This window comes from Triturus cristatus, chromosome 4_1 (assembly GCF_964204655.1).
Source record: "Triturus cristatus chromosome 4_1, aTriCri1.1, whole genome shotgun sequence".
NCBI classification, from domain to species: domain Eukaryota; kingdom Metazoa; phylum Chordata; class Amphibia; order Caudata; family Salamandridae; genus Triturus; species Triturus cristatus.
In genome coordinates this window covers 1,012,900,625-1,012,926,561 of record NC_140585.1, presented here as the reverse complement: position 1 = coordinate 1,012,926,561, position 25,937 = coordinate 1,012,900,625, and the positions used below count along the sequence as shown (strand labels likewise).

At 44.9% G+C, this 25,937-nt stretch overlaps 1 protein-coding gene across 1 annotated transcript in view; it reads left to right on the top strand.

Annotated features, from left to right (window-relative positions):
* TTLL8 (tubulin tyrosine ligase like 8) overlaps positions 1-25,937 on the top strand; it is a 478,385-nt gene that overhangs the window by 242,054 nt on the left and 210,394 nt on the right. Inside the window, exon 10 of the mRNA XM_085651194.1 lies at positions 20,683-20,808. Within this exon, the coding sequence (XP_085507320.1) occupies positions 20,683-20,808 (126 nt within the window). The remainder of the gene's footprint in view (positions 1-20,682; positions 20,809-25,937) is intronic.

Here is a 25,937-nt window from a genome sequence, read left to right as displayed (position 1 = left end):
GCCTCAAGTCCAAAGCTCTCATTTGTGCTCTGTTATGAACACCTATCCACAAACTGAGCTCACCTAGATGATACTCAGTTCTCAGTAGGCACTATACAAGAGTTATATGTTGAATGAAAAACTTATATACATCTGGAAAAAACAGATAATGTAAGGAAATTTAGGTTGAAGTACAATATGTGAAATGGAAACAGTGAATACGTTACTGACATGGATTACCTGACGTGTTACTGGCTGTAAAGATAAGGACGTAATTATAGGGCCCGGTTGGGACCAGTTTAAGAGCCAGCTTTTAATAACTGCGTGATCTGACAGGACCCTTCCTCACTTAAAACTATGTGTAACTCCAATTTAAAGGGAAGAAAAGTATATGCAATTAAGATAGCTGTTAAAGCCAGCTGTCGCAGTTCATATCTGAAATGCAAGTTTGAAGATATATTTCCCACTTACACCTGCTTTAAACTACATTATTTTCTATAGTGTGCTCTTTAGTTTTTTGAAAAATCCTACAAATGTCAACTAGGCAGCATAATTGTAATGTTATTTAGGTTATGTTGCATATTGTAGCACAATTTCCTCTGAGGAACACCTTGCAGCATGTGTTATGTTAAGCACATTTATAAAGCGCCTGGTTACACTTGGCCAGTGTATCCCCACGCTGCGGTGCAAGCTGCCCTGGCAAGCTACATCCTAACCCAACCAGACCCAATTATCCTGAAGGAAATAAATACGTTTTCAGATTTTTCCTAAAGATGCCCTCCATGGGCTCCACCCGAAGGCTCAAAGGGAGTTTGTTCCAATGCTGTGCAGCCAGAAAGCGAAAGGACTGCCCACCCATCCTAGCTCTCTTAACAACAGGAACGCATACCAAACCTCTCCCCCCAGATCTGAGGCGGCGTGTTAGAACATAGGGAGTGAGAAGATCAGACAGATAGGATGGAGCTGTCCCCTGGATAATGCGGTGGCAGACGCACACCGCTTTGAACAGAACTCGCTCTCGTATCGGTAACCAGGGGAGGGAAGCGAGTGCCGCCTTCGAGGGGGCTCTCCTTGGGCGCATGAGAACTAGACGAGCTGCTGCATTCTGCACACCCTGGACTCTATGCATACATTTCCCCATTGCACCCAGATACAGGATGTTACCATAATCGAGGCGTGACGTCACCAGGGCATGGACCAAGGTCTTCCTGGCTGCCATAGGCAGCATTTCCAGAGTTTTACGAAGGCCCCTCAGAACTCCAAAACAGGCGCCTGCCACCCGCCTATTATGGTACTCAAAGGAGAGTTTCGTGTCCATCCACACCACCAGGTTTTTTGCCTGGGCGCAGGGCGACGGGGTGGGACCCAAGCTCTGCGGCCATCAAGTCGACGACCACACCGATGGCGCCCTCCCCACCACAAGCACCTCGGTCTTATCGCCATTCAATTTCAGTCAGTTATTAGCCATCCACGATGCTAGCTCTTGCAAACATGCCACGAAATTGGAGGCTGACGTATCCTGTGCCTGTGTCAGGGAGACCACCAGCTGGGTGTCATCGGCATAGGACACAACTCTGATCCCAAAACCATCAGCAATCTCCGCCAATGGAGCCACATACAAATTGAACAGGGTCGGGCTCAGGGTCGAGCCCTGTGGCACCCCCTGTTTCAGTTTGATGACCTTGGAATAGTGAACACCCTGCCTCACCTGAAAACTGCGCTCCGCCAAAAATGATTCCATCCAACTTAATGCCCTGCTAGACAAACCTCCTTTCCTCAAACGGTGCACCAGAGTGTGATGGGCAACCGTGTCAAAGGCGGCACTTAGATCCAACAGGATCAAGGCCGCCGTCTGACCCGCATCCACATATTGCCTGATAGTTTCCATGGCTATAAGCAGGGCAGGCTCTGTCGAGTGGAAAGCCCGGAATCCATATTGGGTGGGATGTAAGAGATTACATTTCCCAATATGCACCGTGAGTTGCCTGTTCACCACTTTCTTCGCAATCTTTGCGAAGTACGACAGTAAAGAGATTGGGCGCAGGTTGTCAAGTTGATCTGGACCTAGGTGTGGTTTTTTGGGTAGAGGAAGGACCACTGCTTCCTTCCATCTTCCTGGAACTGTGCATGTCCTGAATGAAACCTCCACAAGATGTCTAATGTATGGCTCCAATATTTCTATGCTCCCTCTAAGCACTTATGGGGAGGCTGGCTCTCTGGGAGAGCCCGGCTTTACACTCAGGCAAATTTTTATTAGCAGTTCTGGGGGGGGGACAGTAAAACTGTTCAGCCCTTCACTCTCCTGAGCGTGCCCTGCCTCCTCCAAGGTATCATGGCCTACTTGGGCAGAGTCGGGGAAGGTGGAGTAGATTTTCTTCACCTTATCTGAAAAGAAATCTGCCACGCGGTTACATAGCTCTACCGAGAACGTTAAAGGTGCTGCCGCTGTAGCTAGGGACGATATCTCCTTATAAACTATGAATAATTCCCTTGTCGAATTGCCCGCTGACCCAATTCTTTCCAGATAGTATGATGCGTTAGCCCTTCTAATGAGCCCGTGGTAGCACTTCAACATAACTTTATATTCTCTCCTCCCCTGGTTCGAAAAGTCCTTCCTCCATTGCCTTTCCATGCGTTTGCAGTCTGCTTTCGCACTTCTCAAAACGGCGTTAAACCAAGGAGCAGATTTTTGTGCTCTACCCGGTATTTTCCGTGACCAGGGGGCAGTGCCATCTAGTGCCTCCGCAATCCTCCTGTCCAAATTTACCCAGGCACTATCGGCATCTGTTCCCCCAGGTGGTAACCCCCCCTGCAAAAGGGCATTATTAAACTTTCCCGGCGAAAATCCAGCCCACTTCCGGCATGTTATTCCCCCCTTAAGTTCCTCCTGCACCTTAGGCCCAGGCAGCCACATAATGAACGGGACCAAGAAATGATCTGTCCATACCATTGGCCGAGGTGGGTTGACCACTATGTCATCCCAATTTGTAAAAAATGGGGTCAAGCAAATGGCCTTGCTGATGAGATAGGGGAATCAGCTATTAACCTAAGTTATAAGGTAGTCAATTCTTGACGTAATTCACCTGCCACCACACTCTTCGCATCCTCAAGATGCAGATTGAGGTCCCCCAGTACTAGAAGTTTATCATAGCGCAATGCTGGTTGGGTGAGACAGTCTATCAAGCTTGAAGAAAAGCAGGTGGGATATCCAGGAGGTCTGTAGACCAGAAGCCCTTTCACGATATAGTTACGAGCCACTTTGATTGTAAAAAAAAGGCCAGCCTCACTATCAGCAATGTTAACAGGCTCGAGGAAGCATTGGATGGCATGTTTAAAAATAATTGCCACTCCCCCCCTCTGCCGGAGTCCCTGTCTATTCTAATGATCGCATAACCGCTAGGTAATGCCTCAAGGATCTCTGGAGCAGAGTCCTCATCCAGCCAAGTCTCAGTAAGAAACATCACATCTGTCTGACCATCCAGAAGCAGGTCAAAGATCTCTAGTCTATGCTTCCTGAGTGATCGACAGTTCAGCAGGCAACAATTCAGAGCAGAGAGTGCCTCCTTCGCCTCCCTCCCCATACTAAACTTAAATGGGCAATGCCTACAGTCCCTTACCATGCTTCCTCCTTCCATGCTATGTTTGCATGGCTCCGCCATTGGTGGACATAGGGCATGCAGTTCCTGGGAGCTGTACTGTAGTTCTGCACTGGAACAGCCAGGGGCTGCGGCCCCAGGCCCCGGTCGGCCGCGGACGGGCGCAGACAGGCTTGCCTTCGGTGCGCCGGTGGCGCGTCCGCTGCGCGGCCGCTGGACCATGCTCCTTTATCCCTGCCTGATCCCTCCAACTAGATTGCTAACCAGTCTCCCGGAAGTGCCTGGCTCTCACCTTCCCCGCCCTCCGCGCAACAGTACTGGTTACCGTGGCGGACCGGGGCGGGAAGGAAGCAAGACTGAGCCCAGGCTTCCGCGCGCTTCCCCAGGTAAGCCACTAAAATGCCCCCAGAATGATGTGCAACAAATTAAAACACTCCGTAATTGAGCCCAAAATTTAAAATAGACTCTGCATCAGCCGGTAAACACCAAGCGGCTACAAGGCACTGCCACTGCCCCACTCACCGCTGCGCGGCCGCCGGACCATGCTCCTTTATCCCTGCCTGGTCCCTCCAACTAGACCGCTAACCGGTCTCCTGGAAGTGCCTGGCTCTCGCCTTCCCCACCCTCCGCGCAACGGTGCTGGTTACCGCGTCGGACCGGGGCGGGAAGGCAGCAAGACTGAGCCCAGGCTTCCGTTCTCTTCCCCAGGAATGCCACTGCTCCCAGAATGATGTAAAACAAATTAAAACACTCCGTAATTGAGCCCAAAATTTAAAATAAACTCTGCATCAGCCGGTAAACACCAAGCGGCTACAAGGCACTGCCACTGCCCCACTCACTGCGCAAGGATTCTTAATAGAAAATGTGTTTGCTTGATAGAAATGTAGTTGCTTTTGTGTTTTAGAAGCTCAGGTGACCATGGCCTCTCTTGCTAATGGCTTATATATCCTGTCTCCTATGTACAGACTCTGAATGTGTTTAGTGCCTAAAAGCATTAGTTATCTTAATACAATAATTCTCAACTAGAAAATGGTTATTGTCAGGCGTAGTCAGAGCGGCTGACAGGATAGCCTCTGAAGCAACATGAAGAGATGCCTCTCTACCACATATGTGGACAGAGAGCAAGTACCGCCGCAATCCCACAATGATAGATAAACAGACAACTTTAGACATGAGGGAAGCTGTGGAAATGACAAGCAGAGAGTCAATAGAGAAATATTCATAGCGCTAGTTTCCCATTTTACCCTTTTCTTTTTTAAGTTTGAGCTTATTAAGAGCAATAAGAAAAAGAACAGCAATACAATGAATATGTCCAATTTACCATAAAGATTATAGGGAAAATAAGAATATATGAAGGTTATAACTCTCATGCTGTGTGCAAAGTAAATATACACATTATAAACAATAAAAGTAAGGGGCAGGGGGGAAGTGAACAATATACAATTACTTTATAATATTAAGAGTAAAAAAGATGGGACATGATTAAACACTGTAAGCATATTAGTAAGAAAAATTAAATAAGAGTAGAAATATAAAAGAATAAATATCTTCTAATAATCTAAAGAAAAGACAACAGGGTAAAATTAAGGTGGCTTCCGTACATTATCTGATACAGTAATAACTTTGGCAACAGAGTAGGCAGACAAAGATAAATACGTAGATAATGGGAGCCATATGAGATCCCTCTTAATTGCCAGAGATATAGGAGAAACCTAATTGGTGTCTAATCTATGATGAAAACACACAGAATTCCACCAGGATCTAAAAGTAACTTTATCTGCTTGTTTCCAGTTTGAGGTTATTAAGTGAAAAGCAACAGCTAACAATAGATCTAACAACTTCAAATTTGATGGTGACTGAGGCCACTGGGGTGACAGAGTGCCTAAGAATGTATTAATTCAAAACAAAGGAACACTAACTCTGAAAATCTCCTTGATTTGGGTCCAAACCAACTGCCAAAACTGCTCAAATAACCTGTGTTTTAAATCGGCAGTAGAACAGGAACAGGACCAACATGTAGAAGACATATTTGATGAAAAAGATGCTAAAATCACTGGAGAAAATAACAAACGCTGATAAACAAAATAAATGGTCTGTGTGATGTTTGCAGCTCGTGAGGTTTTGTGAAGCTTAAGCCATTACTTATCCCATTTACTAGTTGGCCAACATTGTAATAAGTCTTTTTCCTAGGCCAATTCAGTCTTCGATTTGAGTCAGTCTGAGGGCAATTGTAAGGATTTGTATATAGTGGATGCAGAAGGGGAAGTGTCTAATAATGGAGAAAGTTTAGTGCAGATTGCGGAGGATTGGAAGTGCTTGGTAGTGCAAGAAGATATTGGTTGAGGTAGGGACGTAAAAGATCATATTGCGAATTAAAGTTAGCTGGTAATGAAAATACTGTTTGGAGATCAGTAAATGCCCTAAGATTGCCAAGTCTTCCAATATATGGTACGATTCTTAATTTGTAGCGATTTATCATGCCAAATGGGTTGCTGGTGATAGGAAGTGACTGAGGGGTATGATGATGTTAAGAGAGGAACCAAACATTTATGTGAGTGGGAGATGATGGGAGACCGTAATAATGAGATAGTATTAGTGAAAGCAAGATTCTTGAAAATCAAAGGGGGAAATAAGACATTTCTCTATTTATATCCACAATGGAGGATGTAAAGGGAGCTCAAACGAGAGCCAATAGGCAGCCTGTTTTAGGGAAAAAGCAGAAAAATTAGTTTTGAAATCAGTAAACCTAAGACGTCCGTTAGGTTTATCCTTTTTTAAAGAGGACAAAGCTATGCAAGGGGTTTGTCTTTCCAGTGAAATTTTGTTAAGAGAGAATCAATTTTCTCAAAATAATACCCAGGAATTTCAACAGCAATCATGGAAATGATATATAATATGGGGGGGGGGGGGGCAAGCAACATTTTAATTGAATCAATTCGACCACACCAGGGGCCATATGTAGGAAGCCTAATACCGGTCGGTAACGGCCGATTTTCGGTAAATATCCCGTTACCGACCGGTATTTAGGCTTTTGGTATGTAGGGGGCACATTTCAGGATTCGGTAATTTACCGAATCGGTAAAATTACCGAATCGGTAATTTTACCGATTCGGTAAATACCGAATCCTGAAATGAGATGTAGGGGGAGTGTGTCGTGGGTGTGGGGATTCGTTATTTACCACCAACTAAAAGTTGGTGGTAAATGACGATTAGCTGTGAAAATGCATTTTTGTGCACTTTGAAGTGTGCAATGTGGCAGACATACATGCCCTTAGGGCATGTATGTGCGCCACATGTGCACACATGCAGGAATCAGGGGTGCAACAGGGTGTCACTGTGACACCCTGCCACCCTTGATTGTGCTCCCCCCATTACCAAATCGGTATTTACCGATTCGGTAATGGTAACTGGCTTCCCATTGATTCCTATGGGCCTCCTGGCCCATAGGAATCAATGGGAAGCCAGTTACCATTACCGAATCGGTAAATACCGATTCTAAATTACCGACCCATTCCGAATCGGTAATATTTACCGACTGATTACCTACATGCAAGTTACCACTTCTTAAATACTGATTCGGTAAAGTTCGGTATTTAAGAAGTGGTAAATTGTATGCTACCTACATATGGCCCCAAGAGGGGAAAAGTGGATGCCAGCATGCAATAGCATCATTTAATGTTTTGGTGTTGGGGAAAACCACAATCCCAGATACTGTAGTTTAGAGGGTTGCCATAAAAAATCTGTTTGAACAAAAAGATGCTTATGACACAAAACATGTAAAGGTAAAACCTTACACGTATTGCTATTAAGCAGGTATCCTGATGACTGAGAAAATGTAGCGACTTGATGAAGGAAAGGAGGGAGAGAGCTTATAGTGTTAGAACAATATAAGAGAATGTCTTCAGGGTAAACTGACATTTAAAACTGATGAGGACCAAATTGGAAACCTGGAATACGAGCATCCTGTCTGATTTTAGTTAAAAAGGGTTCCAATGCAATGATCAACAATAGAGGTCATACCCCTCTAAGCAAAGGAAAGTCATCTGAGATTTTCCAATTAATACAAATTGAGGCTTTGGGACCTGAACAGAATAGGGAAATTAAAGCTATCAATTTAGGTGGAAAAGCAACCCATCTTAATGCATGAAACATAAAATCCAATCCAATCCTATCAAAAGCTTTTTCTGCGTCCAAAGCAATAGCAGCAATAGGATGATCTAAAGATGAGGCCTTACTGAGGACATTAAAAAAGACTCAAGATGGGAGGAGCCAAGATGGCGACCGGGACGGCAGCGTAGGCTCCCGGCTCCGTGAACCTCCGCATCCCGCACAGATATCCTGCATGAGATCCTTAGCCTGCGCTATATGCCCGTGTTGGTGAATGAGAGCGGCAACCGATCGTGTGACTCCGAAGTTTCTGGCGGCGGTATCACCGGAGAAATGTCCATTTGAAGTTTGCGGCCTGTGCAACCCTGGAACCGGGACCTCGAGTTGATAACATGGCCGGGCGGCAGTTCAACAACAGCGGCCTTTGGTGACTGGGTGGAGTCGGACTAACCGGAGCGGTGCGAATATCGGCCTACATTTCGCCGTGGTCGTTCCTACCACTAAGCGTAGCGGAACGAGTGCATGCCCGAGGTGGCTAATCCAAGATTCCCCGGTGATTGCCTCAGCCTTCGCCGGTGAGCTACCCGGCCGCCGCCCGTAACTCGCCCTGATTCTTGCGGCCTGCTCCCGGATTTTCGCGGGCGCAGGTCCGTGGTGGGGATGACTGTTGCCTGTGACCACACACCGGATATATTTTTGCCTGCCCCCGAAACCCTGATTCCAGTGACATGGAACCTGAGGCGCTTGTCCCTGAGTCCTGGTCCCAATCTGGGTTGGACCTACCCGGCGGCCATCTTGACAGGACGAAGTCTACCATCCTGTACACTGGGTCGCAGCACGATTGGAAGTGTGCGACTATGAGGAGCGTAGCGGAGCGAGCGCCGAGAGCTGTGCTGGGGTATGGTGATCTTCTCGAGGCTCTCGGTGCCCTTCATTCCACCTTGGTTCACGGCGCCTGGGTATTGGGGAGTAAGCTTGATGGGGTGGCATCAGCATCGGAACAGTTGCTGCCTGCCTGTCCCCAGGTACACGGTGACTTCCTACACTGCACACAGGAGGACAGGGTCGTGGCCGCCCCTGTGGATAGTGACCAGCTGGCAACTCCGGACAGTATACTTACGTGTGATCGGTTGGCTGTGGGTCTGGTCTGGTCCGGAGGTCCTGGACCTGAGTGGGGGGTGGTGGCCTTGTCCTGTGCGCGGCCTCCGGCGACCCAGGCAATATTCAAGCAACGGTCGCCTCCTCTGGCTGATTTCGCCTTCTTGGACCTTGTGTGCAGTGCAGATCCTGGGGCAGCACTGGGAAAGACGACTCTCCATACTACTGACTGTGTTGGTATTCAGAGACTTCCACCCTACCTGTGTGTGTCGCTTCCTGTTCTTTTTTGGACGCTCCTCTTCTTTGTAACATTGGACATGGCACTGGGTCGATGGGTATGCATGGGTAGATTCGCAAAGAGTGACCAAGGATAAGGCTGATCCTTCAGAGGTGGTCATCTAATAGGCGGGCGGGCTCAGGGGTTGCGTGCTCTCACGGCATAACTGTTAGTGTAATAGGCGCATAATGCTCCCCATTCCTTTTTGACATGGTCGATTCTGTGTTGCTTATTGTTTGCTTTGGGGGAAAACATATTGTGCGGGAGGGAGAAGCCGGGGGCATGTTTTGAAGGCCCTCCTCCAGTTTATTAATATTCTCTCTACCCCCCCGTCTGGTGGGGTTTCTTTTCTTACTCCTCTTTCTCTGTTTCTTCTATATTTCGGGTCTGGTTCCGGGGCGACAGGCACACTGCTGGGGGGGGGGCCGTACTCATCTGCAGAGGTGCAGGGTGGGGGGTTGGGGGAGGGGATCCTTTAGTCTTTACCCCTTTTTTTCCATGGCCTCCTTTTTCTTCTCTTATTCTTCTTTGTCTTTCTTTTCTGGGATCAGCATGGTAGAACTCCTTCGTTGTTAATCGCTGCGTTTTCATGTGTGCCACAATTTCCGTGGTGTGTTCTGGGTTTTAGGGCAGGGGACTGCAGGCGCAAATGGCCGTGATATTCCTCCACATCCTGACCTTCCTGTTTCAGCGCCATTGACTAGATAAATTGCTGTTTATTGTTGACGTTTATTATTCAGCCTGCCATTTCTTGCTGCTGGGAAACTGTTTGGCACCTGATCCTTCCATCCTCCCTTATTATAAAATGAAAACCTTTTGTATCCTGGTCTCCTACTTGGGCTGTTCAGTGGCCGAGAGTATAATAGCATGGAGATTCTGCTCCCCGAGGTGCTGCCTGTGATAAATATTGATTTCTGTTACTCTGACTGCTTAGCGGCCGGCCCCGGGGGTTGTAAGCCCATACTTGTTATTGGTTGAAATGTCAATAAAGGTTTTTCAAAAAAAAATAAAAAAAAAAAAAGACTCAAGAGTTGTCATAGGCTAGTCGTCCCTTAACAAAGCCAGATTGTTCAGGGCCTATAAGATCAGACAAGACTGTGTCAATGCGTAACGCCAACATCTTGGCAAATATCTTGTAGTCAGTATTGACTAAGGAGATGGGATGGTATTTGTTACATAAGGAAAGATCCTTATTATCTTTTGGAATTAAGCATATCATGGCTTCTTGGAAAGTGCCCTGAGATGCACCTTTGATAATAAAAGAATTAAATGAAAGTAAAAGCTTGGGAAGGAGGAGGTTTGCAAAGTGGTCATAAAATTTGACAGTAAACCATCAGGCCCAGGAGCCTTCCCTCACCGTAACTCCGAGACTGCATGAGCGATTTCCACTGAGGAAATATGTGTTCCCAATGAATCGAAATCCATATGATGGGAGGGAGGAGATGCAATGGAATAGAAATAAGTGGATAAATCTAACTGTACTGTTTGTGTTTCTGGAGAATATACATTTTTATAAAAAGATATGAATTCATTTAAAATATAATTGTCTTTAAAAAGAGGAATCCCAGCGTGACCTTGTATGGATGCTGTTCTAGTTTTGTCCTTTCTTATTTCTAAATAATTAGCCAACAATTTCCCCATTTTAGTTTGACCCCAATAATAGGGAGAACTACTTTGCAGTAAATAAGAGGAAGCAGCATATGTAGATAATCTGTTTGTGGGACTTGGCCCTTTTTGGTTAAAGGTCCCTAGACATTTAGGTTTTTCCCCTAGCACTTTTTTCTGACATGTGTTGCCAACTTAGATGCTCTGGACACTTTGCCACTGCTAAACAGTGTCAAAGTGCAAGGCTTCCCTGTGTAAAGTGTAATGGTGATTGGTTGTCTATTATTGGTATGTTTGCTTTACTAGTAAAGTCCCTAGTGAAGTGCACTATGTGTGCCAGGGCTAGTTATGCAAATGCTACTGGTGGGCCTGTAGCACTTATTGTGCCACCCACTCATGTAGCCTTGGAAAGGGAACTCAGGCCTGCCATTGAAGGGCCTGCGCGCAGTTTCCTAAACTGCCATGTTGTTCTGGTAAGTGCACGTACTTACCAGACCCTGCCCTTCCCTTTCCATACACATCAGGCACCCTTATGGACAGGGTGCAGTGCATGTGAAAGGTGGAACATGTACCACGGTGTGCACCATGTCCTGGCAGAGAAATAATCTCCATTTCGTTTTCACTGCTGAAAGGCTATCTTGCCCATTAGAATAGAATGGGGAAGCTGTGTAATATGTTTTCAAGCCTATCTCCCCAAAGGCTTAAGATGGAACAGTGAAATTTAGTATGCCTGAACTCACCCTGCAATAGCATCTTTTTATGAAGATGGTTTTTGCATTGTTTTGTAAGCCATTCTTTCAGAAGTGGCTGGTTTTTGTGCTTTAAACATTTCTGTGTGTGGTTGTGGATTGACTGGCTGGATTTGAAAGCGATAGGATCTGGCGAACGTCTTGACCCAGAGGAGGTGAGACAGCACAGGCTGACCTGCATCTGATGTGTAGTAGGAGGAGTAGGCCTAAAGATGAAGAGGCCTGGGCTGGTGCTATAAAACAATTGCCCCATCTCCTGCTGAGTGATTGAGAATCTAGACCCCCACTAATCAAAGGGAGAAGGTGTCACTGGTAGGTAGGCACCCAGAACTGGTTTGAGAAGGTGTCAGTGCCCCCTGTAACACAAAGACTTCAAAACCATTGAGGGGTATAACTATGCAAGCTGAAGCCTCTGAACTTTGAAGAATGGCTTGATCAAGTGTCAACAAGACTGAAGCTACTTCGTGGATCAAGAAGAACCTTTGCCAAGGAAGAAACAACTGAAGAGACTGCTGTATAGGACTGCTCTAGCTGTGTGATCTGGTGCTGGCCTGCAGTTTGCTGTTTCAACTAAGGAAAGGCTGTAGGGACTTTGCTGTGTGCTGTGTCCCCCTGCTTGAAGGACTTTGCGGTGTGCTGTGTCCTGAAGTAACTTTCCCCAAGGGCCCGAGGTGAGCTGGCTCCCTGTTTGGAAACACAGGAACACAAAAGTTTCTAGGGAAGACTCTCAGTTACGCCGTGGGTGCGTGTGCTCTGTCTAGCCTGAGACCTTCGCAAGTTGTGCCCTGTGATCTTGAGTACCTGGAGTTCCAAATGAGACTCAGAGACACGGTGTGCGTGTGCTCTGTCTAGCCTGAGTTCTTCGAGAGGATCGCCCTGTGAACGTGTGTACCAAGGAGCCAAGTAAGTCTCAGCGACGCTGTGTGCGTGTGCTTGGGGGCAGCCTGAGACTTTCGTCTGGATTGGCCAGTGATTGTGCACACCAGAAGAGTGAGTGTACATCAGCAACACTGTGTACGTGTGCTGTTCGCAGCCTGAGACCCTCGCTGGAGGTGCCCTGTGATCGGGGGCACCGGAGGATAAAGTGTGTCTCAGCGACGCTGTGTGCGTGTATCTTCTTCTGCCTGAGACCTGCGCAAGAGGTGCCCTGTGATCAGGGGCACCGGAGGATAAAGTGTGTCTCAGCGACGCGGAGTGCGTGTGCTTTCTACTACCTAAGACCTGCGCAAGTTATGCCTTGTGATCGTGGGCACAAAAAGATCAAGTGTATCTCAGCGATGCTGCATGCGTGTGTCATGTGTAGCCTGAGACTCTCATGAGGAGTTGTCTGGTTATCGTGCACCCGGAGTTCCCGTGAGTCTTGGTGACTCTGAGTGCGGGTGTAGTGTGCAGCCTGGGATCTTCCCTTTGCCCGGAAAGTCAGAGATTGCATCGGAGGCCCAAGTCGCTACACGGGGAGAGGAGAGTGGGTTTGCGCCCCCAGGAAACGTGTGTCGACTCCTGGGTTGGGGCGCGGGCTCAGAGGGAGACGCTCTCAGCCTCTCTCTCTGTTCTGCAGTGCGAGCCTCTGCTTCAGCTCGGATTGAGGCCTGTGTGCCAAGGGAATGGCAGCACCAGGGCCTGAGTTCAAAGCTGCATTTACTGTGTTCTATCTTACCCATGTGGGGGGGCAACTGTGGCCGGAGACTAACCGCAAGCCAGCATGAGTGGCGGAGAGACCGCCGGAGGCACTGTGAACGGTGCTGGAGTAACTTATGTATTGCATTACTTCTGCATAGCGGAGTATCTGATGATTGAATAACACATTGCTTTTTTTCTGCACAACGGACTGCCTGTTTTGTCGTATTGCCCATTGTATTAGTTTGCCTAACGAACTGCCTGATAGGTGTGCTACGCATTGCACTAGGTTTGCATAATGAACTGCCTGATAGATGTGTTACACCTTGAATTAATCCTGCATCACGATCTGCCGGATTGTCATATTACACATTGCATTAGTATTGCATACTGAACTGCCGGATATATGTGTTCCGCATTGCATTAGTTTTGCAAAACGAATTGCCTGATAACTGTATTACACGTTGCATTGCTTTCTCCTAACAGAATACCTGAAAGGGGACCATACGCATTGCATTACGGGGGCATAACAGTTTACCACATTGTTGCTTTACGCATTGCATTACAGTGACAGTACCAATCGCCAGATAACCGTATTACGATCTGCATTATTCTTATGTTGTGAATTAACTGACTGTTGCATATCAAACTGCATATTACGACATTAGGGTTGCGTAGAATTGTTTAGTTTAGCTCAATATTAATAGGCCAGGGAGAACATTACCCTGACGCATATGTTGGTTTAGTATTGTGTGGTCTCATCGTATATCATTTTATAAACATATACTTGTTTTCTATGAAACTCGTGTAGAGTCTATTTGTGGTGTCATCATTGGATTGCTGTGAGCATAATTGCAAATACTTTACACATTAAGCCTTGAAGATAAGCCTGACTGCTCGTGCCAAGCTACCAAGGGGGTGGAGCGGGGGCTATCTCTGGAGGTGACCTGTCTTTTCCCTAGCGTTGTGGCTCACGGGTTCCTGCTTGGCCTGCGGTGCCTACCTCAGCCAACCAGGGATCATGGGAATTCTAACACTGTTAAAAGGGAGTTTAGCGTCAATAAAATTTTTCAAGGAAGACTCATTATTGGAGTGATAGCAAGTACATTCTAGCTGTTTAATTTTATTAAGTAGTTGAGTAGATTGGGCATCTATAGATTTTTTTCTTTCACGAAACAAAATAAAACCCCTTAGCGGTGGTAAAGAATGTAACAAGAGTTATAAATGTTGTTTGTGACAGCATGACAGACATTACAATAGGGTTGTCCAATCCTCGTTTCTATTTAGTCAATTTTTTATGCTCTCAGTGTGCAGAATCCATTTGAGTTTCTTCCTTATTCAGAAGATTTCCGATATCTGCGCCTCTTAGTGGGGGCTTAACCACACTGATTATTGTCCATTTGATGTCCATTTGATGTCATCTTCACTGTGGCCCAAACTGGTGAAGTGTTCAACGAGAGGGGCATTGGGAGTTTTGCAGCAAAATCTACTGCAATGTTGGCATAGCCGCATACGTGCTTTCTGAGTTGTTTGTCCAATATTGATCTTTTGGCACAGGCATTGAATTAAATAGATTAAATTACACGAATTACAGTTGGTGAAACATTTAGATTTTACTTTTACATGTTTAAATGTGAATTTTTTGCTTTCAATAGTGAGATCACGAACACTACAATTGCCACATTTTGCATGTCCTATAAGGGGCTCAAGGCCCCATAGTTGGTTCAGTGTAGAAGCTGGTCTTGGGTTGGAGAGAGCTGCTCTGACAAGGTAATCTTTTATATTCCGACTTTTGCGAAATGTAAAAAGAGGACGTTCAATTTTAATGGTGCCGGCGTTGAGAATGGACCAATGTTTCAAAACGCATTCCCGAATGGTATGTGAGACTGGCGAGAAGGTGGTGACGCATACCATGCGATTTTGATTAGGCTTGGGTTTGTGGGATAAGAGAATGTCCTGGGGCAGTACCAAGCTCTTTTGAGTGTAGTGTGTACAAGTCGACGGGGATATCAGCGAGCGAGTAGCTTGGTGGAAAGCAAAGAGGCCTCATGAAAGTAGTCTTCTTTCAGGAAACAATTACGTCTAGTACGTAAGAACTTAGAGTAAGGTAGAGAATCACGTAAGACACGTGGATGATTGCTTTCATACCTCAACAAGGTGTTACGTTCGGTGGGCTTTCTGTAGAGACTAGTGATTAGCTCCCCCTTGAATATGGTGAATGGTGAGGTCAAGGAACGGTATAGAGGTTCTGCTGTGTGAAAGAGTGAAAGCAAGCCCCTGGCAATTATTGTTGAGCCAGTGCAGGAAATGATTAAGGTTATCTTCACTAGAATGCCAGGGAAGGAAAATGTCGTAAATGTATCTTTTCCATAAGGATATCCCGGAGTAGAAGGGATTGTTGGGGGTGAGAATTTTAGACATTTCCAGATGGTCCATGAATGGTGTAGGCAAGTTGGGTGCTAAAACTGCCCCCATAGAAGTTCCCTTAACTTGTTGGAAGAACTCATTGTCGAAGGTGAAGGAGTTTCTTGTGAGGCACAGTTCGAGCAACTGTAGTATAAAGATGGTGGGTACAGCATGCGGTTGTGGTCTCAAGTTAAGTGTCTGTTCGATGACCAGTAATGCTTGAACTTGTGGGATGTTCGTGTACAAGGATTTGACATCCATTGTACACAGAATGTCTGAATCAATATTAAAGGGGTGATGTTCGACTAATTTAATCATGGCCATACTGTCTCTGATGTAACATTCTGTTTTGGGGGCAAAGTCCTTTATAAAATAGTCTACGTATTGGCCCAGTGGCTCTAGGATGGAGCCACAGCCTGACACTATGGGTGCCCTGGTGGATCTGTGAGGCTTTTATGAATTTTAGGGAGTGTATATATCACTGGGGTACGTGAAGATTTAACATTGAGGTACAGGAATTCTTTCTGGCTTAGAAAACCTTGTGATCTTTTTTAGGGAGGCGCTTCACGAGGCGGACCAACTGGAGACCTCAATATCAGCCCTGCTTCCAGGGAAAGCCACAGATGGATTACAATCGGTACCTGGTGACCCGCAACGCCCACTATTGGAGGGAATAGAAGCCATACCTATTTTCAATATAAGTGGTTCTTCCTTAGCTGAGTCCACCTATACTTTACTATCTAAAGGATTGACGTTTGCCCCCCATTCAGGACTGAATAAATTTGAATTATTGAGAGACCTCATGGCTTTCTTCAGAAAAATCCGATTGCGGATATTTTTTGCTAACCAAGAGCCACAAGCAGAAGATGTGAATTTGTCAGGTCTTTCTCCAAAGTCTACATTTACCCCTAATGTAGATCAGGTACCTCCGGAAGTGGCTGTCTTCGAGCAGGTTGTCTACGATAAAATTATGAATATCACTAGACATGTACAAAACACTCCCTTCAATTTAAATAGAGATGAATATAAAGCTCTAGAAGATCTTAAACAGACACCCACTATTACCATCAAAGCGTGCGATAAAGGAGGTGGTATTGTCTTGTTTGACACTCCCACTTACGTACCCAAAATGGATACCATGTTAGGAGATAATCATTTCTATTGCCCAATAACAAGAGACCCGACGACAATCATTGCCAATAAAATACGCAGGCTGACTAGCAGAGCCCTTAGGGTTGGTGACATCTGCCAAAAGGAATGGACATTCCTTAATGTGGAACAACCCAAGATGGCCAGCATTTATGGCATTCCAAAAATTCATTAAAGATGAGGTTAACCCCCCCTTTGAAACCCATTGTAACAACCATTGGTTCAACAAAGGAACCCCTTTCTAAATATGTCGATGCTATTTTGACTGTCAGAGTCAGATTCCTGATGAACAACTGAAACATGGATTTTTTTATGGCAGAGAATCAGGGCCCAATTTTTCTTTCTTAAAACAGAAGAAGTAAACACATTACCTACCCAACATTTCCCCAGCATGGAAGCCTCAGGCTCAGAAAGGTGCGATTCCTGAATCAATCGAATATCAGTTTTTAATGTAGCTAAATGAGATAACACCCACTGCCTTTTAATAGGGTTACCTAACCCTTTAATATTCCAAGTAGTAATCTGGAATGTAACATGAAAATAATAATATGAACAATCAATATGCCTACAGTAACAAGACTGAGGTCAGGATAAAACAAATATGAAAATGAAAAGGAATAGAAATAGAGCTTTTCTTGTTAAGATGGAAAAAAGGAGTGGTAAAATAGATAATAGGAATGTGAAAATAGTAGAAAAGAACCATATAAGGAAACGCCAATAAAGGGGAAATAAAACAAGAAACAAAAAGACAGTACTAGTCATACAAAAGATGACTGAAAAACATACCTACACAACACAAAGACGAAAGGGTAGTGGCGACACCAGAAGACGGCGACGACAGAACTCGAGCTCCACCAAACTTCAGGGCAGCCTTGAATTGAATAAGGACATCAACATATAGAGGAGACCATAAGGGAAACGGGAAGTGAGAAATACACCTGTATTAGAAAAAAGAGAGACAATATGAATATGTTTTTTAAAAAGACAAGAGAAAAAGCAACTTAAAAATTAAACAAGAGTGAAACAAACATCCAATGAATTATACAGAAAGGAAAGTGGCGAGAAAACAACAAAATATCAATCAAGTAGACTTCGAAGTATCGATGACATCTGCTCCATATTGTTGAAGGAAATCCTGTAATGCAGCTGGCTCCTCATATATGGTTGTTATCTCTTTGTAAGTAACCTTAAAAAGGCAAGGGTGAATTAGGCCGTATCTGGCATTTATAGTTCTTAGTTGAGGACTGAAATCCCGATCTGCAGGGGCCTAAGCTACATCCTGAGAAAAGAACAATTGATGACCCTCCCAATTGATTTGTTTATTGGATTTGACAGCTAACATGACTTGTAGCAGGTCAGTATATTGCAAGAAAAACAAGATGACACCACATGATTTTGTTGAGACCAGGTCTGTGAGCCTGTTGTATGTTAAGTGGGGCAGTATTAGACATATCCAGAAGCTTAGGCAAAAAAGTTTGAAAATATACTCTTGGGTTTGAACCCTTTGTGTTTTCAGGAAGTCCGTAAATGCAGAGGTTATTCCTGTGGTTTTAATTTTCCAGGTCTTCAGTGTGCTTCTTCAGAAGAGTTATTTCTGACTCCAGAAAAGAAATATGAGAGCATGCAGACTGAAGAGATTCCGTTTTTTGTTCCACAATGAGAATGTGTGATTCCAAAGAAGACCATTTGTCATCAGGGTATTGCAATGTCTTATTAGTTTCCTCCATGAAGAGTTTTAATGCCCACATTTCTTCAAGAATCATATCCATGGATGCTGAAGAGGAGTGCACTGGAGACAGGAGATCTTTTTTTTGTTGTTTAGTGGATCAATCGGGCATCTTGCTTGAGAGCTGCGATTTTGGAATGGCGCCTGGTAAAGATTCAGATTTGTGAGTAGAGTTGTCCTCCATGTTGTTGTAAATAGAGTCTGAGTAGTTTGTTTGGAGGAAACTGAAAGCTTAAGATTCCTTAATCTCCCCATACAATAGAAAAGGAGGTTATGTAGAGCACTACACACATTGCAAAGCAAAAGTAGAACCTTCAATGATGCAAGGCAGTTTCAGTCACGCAATGAGGAGTAGTAACCCTAGCTCTGAATGACTGAAGCTCATAGGAATATATTTAAAAAAACGCAGGGTCGACCTCCCTATCAAATAGTAAACATGAGGGTTCAAAAACGGTGTCTGGTATCTATATATTGGATGCCATTGACGTATCTGTTATATGCTGAAGAAAAATACTCAGCAGATACAAGTTACTGAGAAGAAAATGCTCCCAAGACACGAAGAGTAAGGCTTCTTTTGCACCGGGTCATGTCAAAAAGTACAGAAAAGAACAGAAAAAATATGTAGTCATGAGGCTTGATTCATAGTACTGTTTAAATTGCCTGTAAAAACATGTGCGTGGTCTAATTAAGCTGCCCCATAAAGAAAAGGAACGCGCTCGCCATTCAAAATGGTAAGCGCAAACTCATTCATGAGGACAAACCCCCCGGGGTTGTTATGGCCAGAAAAAGCACAGAAGCAGGAGTTATACAAAACTCCAGCAACTCTCCACATAAAATGATTGAGAGACGCCGTGAAGTCTCTTCCCTTGACGAGCGCTGGAGTGGTTTCCGGCAGCGGAAAGGTACCCCAGTCCGTCGGAGCTCGGCGAGGTCCCACCATCTTGGACCGGCGCCGAAACCACACACCCATTTTCCCCTTAGGTTAGGTGTCTAGGCTAGTATGCCAGATTCTCTGTTAACTACCAGATGAGTATGTTGCTGTCTCTGGGATTCTTTTTCCCTGTGGCAATGTCAATAAGATAGGGTGGGGCAAGGAAGCAGACCAATTCAATGGATCCCACAATAGTGAGTTATAGTCCTTGTCCACAGCAAAAACAAGACTACCATAAACATGTGGTTAGCAGAGCCCAAATGAAGAAAATGGCCCACACATGACTCACCAAACAAAAGGTTCTAGGAAACCCAGCCCAATGTTTTTGTACATCTCATTATAGCCACTGCCAGTCCCACTATCCACTCAGTCATCCGTAATACCGTTTAGGTGAGCTTTCTGCAAAATCTGGCAAGCCTGGACTCGAAGGGGGGGGTGGGGACTTGGAGAGACAAGGCGGATAATTGCATGAGTGCAGCATCCTAACAGTTACGCACATCATATAATCCTAGAATTGCTGTATCATGCAAAGCCATTTTTACACGTAAGTAACATTTTCTAGTAGGTAAAATACTTTTGTTATTGTTCTTCACAAAAGAAACACTTTCACTGTTCTGCACTTGACGTCATAATATGAAATCGCTTTGGTAACCATCAAAAATTGTTTCCTTCTATATTACTTGCAATACCACTTGCTTATTAAGATGCTTATGCAAGTTTTAGTTTTGTCAATAAAATAAAAGCCTAATCAGAAAAAGAATTGGGTACTAGAACAAGACATGCAGGAAGCCAGGGTAAAATCACTGCTGGGAGCTCTGTGAAAGACATTGGCGTGACGGAGGACCACCAATTTTATGTTAAAAGAATAGAATGGCCATTGAAGACAATTTAGTATCTCGGGGCAATAATACAAACCATCTGCTCTCTGTGGATGGAATGGAATTCTTTGGTGTCAGACTCTGAGCACACACCTTAGCCAATTATCAGACATGGGCTGATGTTGGAATTAAGAGGAACCAACGGAGATTGAGAGCTGAGAGGGAGTTATAGGAAGGAATGAGATGTGATAACAGTGTATAAATATTCATGTGCTAGTTGTAATATTGATCTTTGTACCAAAATATTAGTGATATTATCACTTAGCATCCTTGTGTGCCCTTACCTTTGGTGCTAGCCCACATGTCCTGGTTGAATAAATAATTGGTGCTCTAGATTGTCTCAGTAGTCAATAATATGACACAATAGTTTTCAAATTTCAAATTCTCCATTCAAGGTCTTCGATATTAGGAGAACATACACTATTGTTTCATAGTAAACAACTATTGGTCCATTAAATATATTTATATTTTCTAAACACAGAATACCTTAATGTACCAGCATGTTACTGCTGACCTATGAATGCAAAGAGAAATTTGAGCTAAATGCCATCATTTTCATTGCAGATGATTTCAGACATACTGCAGTGTTCAGTATTCTCAAATGGGTTGTCCTCCAGAGTAGCAGTAAAGTGACGTTAAAACCTGCAGAGGAGAATGGGGCTGAAGCCGAAAAGTTATATTGTCCACAAGGTAGGTCACTGGCTGCTTAGTGGTCGAAGCAATCTGGGCTCTAAGACAATGTCAACAAAGGGGAACTGTACGCATGCCTGATACCCTGGCACATGTATTTCATAAGTGACAATAAGATTGATAATGTACAATAGACTGAGAATGACCATTCTCAGGGGTCGAAACATTGACAAATAACATATGTGGACTGTGTTTTTAAGAATTTGATGGTGGATATCAACACTTGTTTTACGGGTACTGACTTCAAACATTCTATCATCCCTATCAGCTACATGTATATATTTTTGTTCATAGCACGAATGAACTTTTTACTCATCATATATCATTCTCACTGTGCTGTCACCCTTTAGAAGCACCTTGTACAAGAATTATGCCATACTGCTTAAATTGATTTATACATCAATAAATGAGGTATGTATAAATAAATGCAATAAATGCATAACTGAAACTTACTCATTTGAGAGGTTTTTTTCTATTCCTAGTATAACACAATTGCCATGGAAGTCAAGTGCTACACTTACCTCATATGGACCACTTTATTGTTTAATACTTGTCCAGCCCAGTTCCCATGGTTACTAGGTTGCAACCTTTTTCTAGTGAAATAGGCTTAACTTATAGGCAATGTGTATAGTATTTCTGCAGCACTTCAAGCAGTAATAAAGTGAAAACATGACACAAGAAGTATCACACACCAATTTGGAAGAATAGAGTAAAATGTTATAAATTATTTTACATCAAGATGACAAAAATCCAATCAGTAGAACTGGAGATATGCAATTTTAAAGATTTCAAGTGAGTATAGGGCCAAAAAGCACAAAGAGCTACTCCCAGTTATCTGCTCATTCAAGACTGGGTGAAAGTCACATGTTCAGGTGGACCACGCTGGACCGGTGGCTGAATACAAGGACCAGGTTAGTCCTGCTGTAAGAGCTACCTTCAAAGTCCATTTTGAAGAGCACTGTTCATGGGGGAAAGGACTGTGAGGAGCATGGAGAGCGGTGTGGATGGTAGTCGATGTAGCACAAAAAGTAGGCTGAGAATCATGGGCGGCCGTCGCTATAGTGCAAAGATTCTGTCGGGCTTCACAGACGGTTGTTGCTGAAGCTTCATGTTGCAGGTCATTGCGAGCTGTTGATGCTGTAGTGCCAAGTGCAGATCTTGGGAAACAGTCCAAACAATGCAGGCAGAGCCACGTGTGCTGTTCCTACGCAAGCGAAACCACGCTTGCCTGAACCACATTTCTGCCTTAACCATGCATATGCGTGGTTAAGGCAGATAGCGCGGTCCAATGCCCAGATGAGCGGGGAGAGGAAGAGAAAGCGTCAAAACAGGAAGCTCCGGACGTGGACAGGTAAGTGGAGCAGGGGCCGGGTTTGAGGGAGGTACTTTTTAAGGGTTGGGGTGAATTCAGGGGTCAAAGTAAGGTGGGAGTCAGGGCAGCTTTTTTTGAAGAGGGCAGGGTTTTAAGGCTCAGGGTGGCGGGTAGGGGTGATTTTTATGGGGCAATATGGGGGTAAGTTTAAGGGCGGGGTCAGTGTAGTTTTTTTAATTGGGTTCAGGGTTTTAGGCCTCAGGTCAGGGGGAGGGGAATGAGTAGATTTAAGGGCAGGAAGAGGTAGGTTTTAGTCCTCAGGGTGGTAGGGCAAGGTAGGGGGTAGAATTTTAGGGCACAGAGTGGGGAAAGGGGGTCAGAATAGTGGCGATCTTAACAATGCATATTTCCTTATCAGACATGCCTTTATAATGAAATTGCATGGTAAAGTCATGCGTGGTAAAGGAATGCATGCTTAAGATGAGTTTGTGGTTTGGGCTCCATGGTAGAGGCACTTAGGGTTTAGCCATGTATTCATCGATGGCAGTTTCCGTGGTGCGAAGAGTCGGGTTCACCACAGCTTTGTGTTGGCGAGCAACAAGATCTTGGCGCGAACGGGTCTGTTTGCGTTCGTGAAGAGCCCATAACTAAAGAAATTCTCCTTTTCTTCACTAGAGAGCTCAACTGATGTTAAACAAAGGGTCCTGGACCTGCGTGGCACTTCTTGGGGTCAAGAACTCACTCCAGCAGAGGCCAGCAGGGCTCAGGTCCGTCCAATTGCAGGACAAGGCAGCAGGCCAGCTGGGCAGTTGCAGGGAGCCTTTGGAGCTTGGTATGTCCCTGTTGCTCAGAACAGGAGGTTAGTCAGCTGACCCATGTAGTAACTTCAGCCTGGGATGAAGCATGCAGGTTCAGTCTTCCTACTCAGCAAGTAGAGCAGCAGGGCAGCAGTTTAGCAGTCTTCTAGCAATAGAGCAGCAGAACAGCCTTTCTTCTATAGTATCTACAAATTCAGAGGTGTACTGAAGAGTTGGGTCTGGGAGTTCAATATTTATACTTGGTGCCAGCTTTGAAACAAATGAAGTTTCTAGAGAATTCCCTTTGACTTCCTTGAAGTTTCATTCCTTCCCTGCCTTAGCTCCAAGCTGGCTGCATGAACAATGCAGTGGTGACAAGCCCTTTGTGTGAAGGCAGGGCAATTTCAGATGCAAGTGGAGCTGTGGCAAGCTCCGCCCCCCCAATCCTGACAGTTGATGACCCATCCCGGCACACCTAATCCTTCTATAGTGTCGATGTCTGGGAGGAACAAAGTCCAACTGTCAATTGTCAACAACACCAAGTCATGTGACCAAGGAACAGGCTGCAGGCACCAAATTGTTAGGATAAGAAAATGACAACGTTCTAAAAGTGGCTTTTTCAGAATTGTGATTTATAAATCCAACTTCACCATTCAAGAGGGCTTTAAATTACAATTCCTTAGACACCAAACTTGACATTTTCCCATGCTCCCAATTGAAAGTTAGCACTTATTAAATGTAATAGAACAACCTAATGTTATCCTATGGTAGCGGTAGGCCTCACTGTAATGAAAAACAAATGTAAGAGTTTTTCACTACCAGGACACGTAAAAATTAAAAGTACATGACCGACATTTTAAATACACTATACCCTGCCCTATGGGCTATTTAGGGCCTACTCTAGGATCAACATATTTATTTAAAAGGAAGGTTGAGGCCAGGCAAAAGATCTGTTTTGCCAGGTTGAAAAGGCAGTTTAAAACTGCACCTACAGGCTACAATGGCAGGCCTGAGACATGTTTAAAAGGCTACTTATGTGGGTAGAACAATCAGTGTGGCAGGTCCACTGGTAACATTTAATTTACAGGTCCTGTGTACATGTAGTAGCACTTTACTCGGGACTTACAAATAAATTAAATGTGCCAAATGGGTGTAAGCCAGTTTCACCATGTTTAAAGGTGAGAGCACACGCACACCAACAAAAGCAGGTTCAGAACCCAGGAGGGTGAAGGCAAAACATATTGGAAGGAGCCTACAGAAAGAGCCAAGTCCAGCATAACCCCCCTCCATCCAAAAGCCAGATTACACTAATCAGTACCTTGATGGGCTTCCCTGCTTAGGCAATAGCACAAGGACCAAAGCCCTGTTATGCAGGGGCACTTGCCAATTGTACACCTCTCTGAATTCAGTTGGATCCCTCTGTCTACACTCTCCTGAGGTACTGAACTGACCAATGGGTAACCCTTCTCCTCACTTGTTGACCCCATCTGTGAAGCACTTAACCTTAATTTGCTTACAGCTACATCCCAGTATGCAGACAGCATCATCATGGCCAACAAAGTGAAACAGCCCATTCCGTCCCTTGGATCAGATTCCTGGCCTTACCCCAAGGAAAACTCTGCCCATAAGGACAGTCTCCCACAGAGGCCAATGACAGCTGTCAGTATGAAGAGCCTGGCCCTGGACTATCCACCGTCAGGTAGAAGCTCTAAGGGGGACATTGAGAAGGCCTCTCCTCCAGCCTTGGGGCTGGCAAGGAGTTTCCCATGGACTCCTGTGGGTTCCCTAACCTCTGCGGTTTCTCAGAATAGGGGGGCAACATCACCATGTGTTAGGCACCCTACTTCCACTCTACCTCCCACCAGTCCCAAGGGGGTATGTTGAGACTAGCTTTTCCGCCCAGGGTCTATACCCTGTGGCTGAACAGGTGACAGGGGTAAGTGAGTACTACCTCCACCTGCCCCTCTGTTGGAAACGGCCCTTTTTGCAGGGTTATCCCCAAACTTTTAGCTTCTTCCTCCTATTCTTTCCTGACCTGCTTGTGTTAGTTTTAGGACTCTGGGCACTGTACCAATGCTAATCAGTGCAAAAGTGCATATGCTCTCTGTAAAATGTATTGTGGATTGGGGTTTCCATGATTGGCCTATTTGATTTATGTGTCAGTCCCTAGTAAAGTGCACTGCGTGTGCCAGGGCCTGTAAATCAAATGCTGTTGGTGGGCTGCAGCACTGGATTGTGCCACCCACACAAACAGCCCGTAAATGTGACTCTGGCCTGCCATTGCAGAGCCTGCGTGCAGTCTGGTACTGCCAACTCGGCAAGTACACCCACTTGCCAGGCCCTAACCTTCCCTTTTCTTACATGTCAGCCACCCCTAAGTTAGGCCCAAGGTACCCCTGTGGGCAGGGTTCAATGTTTGTGAAAGGTAGGACATGCCCTGGTGTGTGTGGCATGTCCTGATAGTGAATTACTGGCAATTTAGTTTTTCACTATTGCATAGCTACCTGTTCCCCATAGGACAGAATGGGGAGTTTGTTTATAACATCTTATAAACATAACTGGCCCTGGTAACTAGTTAGGAAAATTATGTTTAGTATGCCTCAACTCAGAATCTGAAGATGCATCTTTTAGTGAAGGTGATTTTTACATTCTGTGTTTGAAAATACCATTTTTAGAAAGTAGGTATTTTCTTGCCTAACCATCCAGTGTGCCTCTGCTGGGTTTGTGGATTGACTGTCTGGGTTTTGGATGACAGAGGCTGGGGAGCAGGAGTGGCTCCGGATAGTCTAGGTGGGTCAGGAAAGGGCTGAATAGACGCCGCGGTCAGCCAGAACTGTTTGGATTTGTTTGTTCATGACGCCGACATAGCCCCGGACGGAGCTATCGACATCAAGGAACTGTTTTTCAAGCATATTTTGATAACTGAATATTTCTGAGTACTGTATTGTGGATTTTTATTGTTTTTGGTCTTGTCTTAAGTATATAAAAATATAGCATATTTTTCTAAACTGGTGTGGTGT